The sequence below is a fragment of the Wolffia australiana genome, chromosome 6, assembly GCF_029677425.1.
Source record: "Wolffia australiana isolate 7733 chromosome 6, ASM2967742v1".
Classification (NCBI taxonomy): Eukaryota; Viridiplantae; Streptophyta; class Magnoliopsida; order Alismatales; family Araceae; genus Wolffia; species Wolffia australiana.
The window spans coordinates 4,238,341-4,242,830 of NC_135840.1; the positions used below are offsets into that span (position 1 = coordinate 4,238,341).

Consider the following 4,490-nt stretch of genomic DNA (forward strand, 5'->3'; position numbering starts at 1 on the left):
ACAGAGAGAGGGAGAGAGACAGACAGAGAGACACAAAGAGAGAGAGAGGGAGAGAGAGAGACAGAGAGACACAGAGAGAGAGGGAGAGAGACAGATAGAGAGACACAGAGAGAGAGGGAGAGAGATAGAAAGAGAGACACAAAAGCGAGAGAGAGAGAGAGAGAGACAGACAGAGAGAGGGGAGAGAAACAGACAGAGAGACACAGAGAGAGAAGGAGAGAGACAGACATAGAGACTCAAAGAGAGGGAGAGAAGGAGAGAGAGACAGAGAGACAGAGATAGAGAGAGATTATATAGAGAGAGAGAGAGGAGGTGGGTCCCAGGCCAAAGTCCGCGTTATCCGTCCCCCAACCGTTACGCCGACTGCTAATCCGTTCACTAAGAGGCGGTAAAACCTCACCTCACACCGAATTCAAAATAATCGACCGTTGATCGACGCCTCTCAAAACCCCGACTTCTCTATCCAGAGAGAGAGAGAGAGAAGAGGTAAAAAGAGAGAAGACTTGGAGAAGAGGCCATGGCGGACGAGGCGACGGGGTCGGCGTTCCAGTCGGCGGCGTCGCTGATGGAGGAGAGTAGCGGAGTCGTCCTCCTCAGTCCGGGCTTCAGATCCGTCGCCGCCATCGCCGGCTGGGACGAGGAAGCTCTCCTCCTCGCCAGCCTCGTCGTCGAGGACACGCCTCTTCGCCACTCCAAGCTCCGCAAGACTCCCTCCGACACCTCCCGACGGTAAATCGATCCTTCACCGACGAAGATTGTCCAGTTTCTTCATTGAATCCTTTTTTTTTTCGTTGAAGAACGATGAAGTTTGCCTGTTGATCTTTCATTTTTAGAATGACGAATCTAGAAAGTTACAGAAATCTCCAGATTAGATCTTTTTTTTTCGATGAAGAACGATGAAGTTTGCTTGTTGATCTTTCGTTTTTACCACGACGAATCTAGAAAGTTGTAGAAATCTTATCCGATCGAGAGACAATAATTTCTAGCGTACATCTTTTTTTTTCGTTGAAGAACGATGAAGCTTGTTTGTTGATCTTTCGTTTTCAGAACGACGAATCTAGAAAGTTACAGAAATCTTATCCCATCGAGACAATGATTTCTAGATTAGATCTTTTTTTTTCGATGAAGAACGATGAAGTTTGCTTGTTGACTTTCGTTTTTACCACGACGAATCTAGAAAGTTGTAGAAATCTTATCCGATCGAGAGACAATAATTTCTAGCGTACATCTTTTTTTTTCGTTGAAGAACGATGAAGCTTGTTTGTTGATCTTTCGTTTTCAGAACGACGAATCTAGAAAGTTACAGAAATCTTATCCCATCGAGACAATGATTTCTAGATTAGATCTTTTTTTTTCGATGAAGAACGATGAAGTTTGCTTGTTGACTTTCGTTTTTACCACGACGAATCTAGAAAGTTGTAGAAATCTTATCCGATCGAGAGACAATAATTTCTAGAGTACATCTTTTTTTTTCGTTGAAGAACGATGAAGCTTGTTTGTTGATCTTTCGTTTTCAGAACGACGAATCTAGAAAGTTACAGAAATCTTATCCCATCGAGACAATGATTTCTAGATTAGATCTTTTTTTTTCGATGAAGAACGATGAAGTTTGCTTGTTGACTTTCGTTTTTACCACGACGAATCTAGAAAGTTGTAGAAATCTTATCCGATCGAGAGACAATAATTTCTAGAGTACATCTTTTTTTTTCGTTGAAGAACGATGAAGCTTGTTTGTTGATCTTTCGTTTTCAGAACGACGAATCTAGAAAATTACAGAAATCTTATCCCATCGAGACAATGATTTCTCGATTAGATCTTTTTTTGTTTGTTGAAGAACGATGAAGTTTGCTTGTTGATCTTTCGTTTTTACCACGACGAATCTAGAAAGTTGTAGAAATCTTATCCGATCGAGAGACAATAATTTCTAGCGTACATCTTTTTTTTTCGTTGAAGAACGATGAAGCTTGTTTGTTGATCTTTCGTTTTCAGAACGACGAATCTAGAAAGTTACAGAAATCTTATCCCATCGAGACAATGATTTCTAGATTAGATCTTTTTTTTTCGATGAAGAACGATGAAGTTTGCTTGTTGACTTTCGTTTTTACAACGCCGAATCTAGAAAGTAAAACCTTTCGTTTTTGCTTGTTAAACCTCCGGTTGATCTTCTTCTGTTCATCTGATGCAGAAAGAGAAAATCTCGACGTCAGAGCTCGTGGATTCCTCCGGTTACGCTGATTCTCGACGAGGACGACGCTTCCGCCGGAAAAGGTACTCCTCGAATCCTACGATTCTACTCCTGTTCTTGCGATTTCTTCAGCCGATTACTCTGTCGCGAGATCAGCTGCGGAGAAGCAAGAACCAACCATACCTTGCATGGACAAGCTACGAGAAGAACTCTCCTGCGCGGTGAGGAACACTTTCTCTCTTCAGGATTTAGGGATCTCCGATCCGCGCTGACGACGAAAAAATTTCGCCAGATCTGCTTGGAAATCTGCTACGAGCCGAGCACAACGCCCTGCGGCCACAGGTAGATCCGATCCGATCACTCCCAAAAGAAAAACTCCACGAAAAACCTCGATCTATTTCAAATTTGAACGCAGCTTCTGCAAGAAATGCCTGAAGCGATCCACGGCGGCGTGCGGGAGGCGATGTCCGAAGTGTCGAGATCTGATCGGGTGAGGAAGAACAAGAAGAACACGAAGAACAGAAATTCAAAAACGAAAATTCGGAAATCGCGGATCTGAATTGCGGATTTGTGCAGGAGCGGGAGATCGTTGGCGGTGAACAGCGTGCTGTGGAACACGATCCAGATGTTGTTTCCGGGGGAGATTAGGGCGAGGAGGAAGAGATGTGGAGAGGAGGAGGAGGAAGGAGAGGGGAAGGGGGTTGTGGAGATTGGAGGAGGGGGAAGGGTGAGGCAGTTGGAAGAGGCGGGAATGGCGCAGAGGAGGGAGAGAGAGGAGGTGGTGAGGAGGAGGGTGGGAGGGGGTTCGCAGGAGAGGGGGAGTATTTATATGGCCAGGGCGAATCTCCGGGCCATGGCTAGTCGAGCTGTACAGTTGCGGAGTAGACGCAGACAGTGATGGTATGTGTTTGTGTGCATCTCTCTCTCTCTCTCATCTCTTGGTTTCACTCTCTGTGTCATTGGTCTATCTTTCTCTCTCATCTCTTACTTTCTCTGTCTGTCTCTCTTTCTCTCATTGGTCTCTCTTTCTCTCTCATCTCTTATTTTCTCTGTGTCATTGGTCTATCTTTCTCTCTCATCTCTTAGTTTCTCTCTCTCCTCTTCCTCTCTCTCACTGGTCTATCTTTCTCTCTCATCTCTTAGTTTCTCTCTCTCCTCTTCCTCTCTCTCACTGGTCTATCTTTCTCTCTCATCTCAGTCTCTCTCTCTCTCTCTCTCACTGGTCTATCTTTCTCTCTCATCTCTTAGTTTCTCTCTGTGTCATTGGTCTATCTTTCTCTCTCATCTCATAGTTTCTAACTCTGTCTATCATTGGTCTATCTTTCTCTGTCATCTCTTAGTTTCTCTCTGTGTCACTGGTCTATCTTTCTCTCTCATCTCATAGTTTCTATCTCTGTCTGTCATTGGTCTATCTTTCTCTCTCATCCCATAGTTTCTATCTGTCTGTCATTGGTCTATCTTTCTCTGTCATCTCTTAGTTTCTCTCTGTGTCATTGGTCTATCTTTCTCTCTCATCTCTTACTCTCTCTCTCTCTCTCTCTCTCTGTCTTTCATTGGTCTCTTTCTCTCTCATCTCTTAATTTCTCTCTCTGTCTTTCATTGGTCTCTTTCTCTCTCATCTCTTACTTTCTCTCTCTCTCTCTCTCATTGGTCTATCTTTCTCTCTCATATCTCTTACTCTCTCTCTCTCTCTCTCATTGGTATATCTTTCTCTCTCATCTCTTACTTTCTCTCTCGCTCTCTCTTTCATTGGTCTATCTTTCTCTCTCATCTCTTACTCTCTCTCTCTCTCTCTCTCTCTTTCATTGGTCTCTTTCTCTCTCATCTCTTACTATCTCTCTCTCTCTCTCTCTCTCTCTCTCTCTCTTTCATTGGTCTATCTTTCTCTCTCATCTCTTACTTTCTCTCTCTTTCATTGGTCTCTCTCTCTCATCTCTTACTTTCTCTCTCTCGCTCTCTCTCTTTCATTATTCTCTTTCTCTCTCATCTCTTACTCTCTCTCTCTCTCTCTCTCTCTCTCTCTTTCATTAGTCTCTTTCTCGCCCCTCTCTTACTCTCTCTCTCTTTCATTAATTTCTCTCTCTCATCTCTTACTTTCTCTCTCTCTCTCTCTCTCTCTCTCTCTTTCATTGGTCTATCTTTCTCTCTCATCTCTTACTTTCTCTCTCGCTCTCTCTTTCACTAGGCATCAGGGATCGGATTGGATCGGATCATTCGAATCTTGATTAACAGATTCGAACGAACACAAGCTGATTCGAACGATTTGTTCGAATCTTTCGATCGAACAAACCCTTTGTTCGTGTGC

General features: G+C 43.6%; 1 protein-coding gene across 2 annotated transcripts; it reads left to right on the forward strand.

The window, feature by feature from the left end:
* The first annotated feature begins 430 nt into the window (after positions 1-430).
* LOC144705007 (uncharacterized) lies at positions 431-3,176 on the forward strand. 2 transcript variants are annotated; one of them, XM_078577593.1, is made up of 6 exons: positions 431-729; positions 2,186-2,268; positions 2,342-2,406; positions 2,478-2,527; positions 2,601-2,675; positions 2,762-3,176. In XM_078577593.1, exons 1-6 carry the CDS (start codon positions 518-520, stop codon positions 3,081-3,083), a joined length of 807 nt encoding a protein of 268 aa, XP_078433719.1. In that variant the 5' UTR covers positions 431-517; the 3' UTR covers positions 3,084-3,176. The 2 variants fall into 2 exon arrangements, with proteins under 2 accessions (XP_078433719.1, XP_078433718.1); XM_078577592.1 differs by having other exon boundaries at positions 438-729; positions 2,186-2,527.
* The last annotated feature ends 1,314 nt before the right edge of the window (positions 3,177-4,490 follow it).

What these genes read in the sequence shown, in the direction of transcription:
- LOC144705007 (XM_078577592.1), top strand. Translation starts at nt 518, where the DNA reads ATGGCGGACGAGGCGACGGGGTCGGCGTTCCAGTCGGCGGCGTCGCTG. An exon ending in CCCTCCGACACCTCCCGACG is followed by an intron (nt 730 to 2,185) that starts GTAAATCGATCC and finishes CATCTGATGCAG; the next exon opens with AAAGAGAAAATCTCGACGTC. An exon ending in ACAACGCCCTGCGGCCACAG is followed by an intron (nt 2,528 to 2,600) that starts GTAGATCCGATC and finishes ATTTGAACGCAG; the next exon opens with CTTCTGCAAGAAATGCCTGA.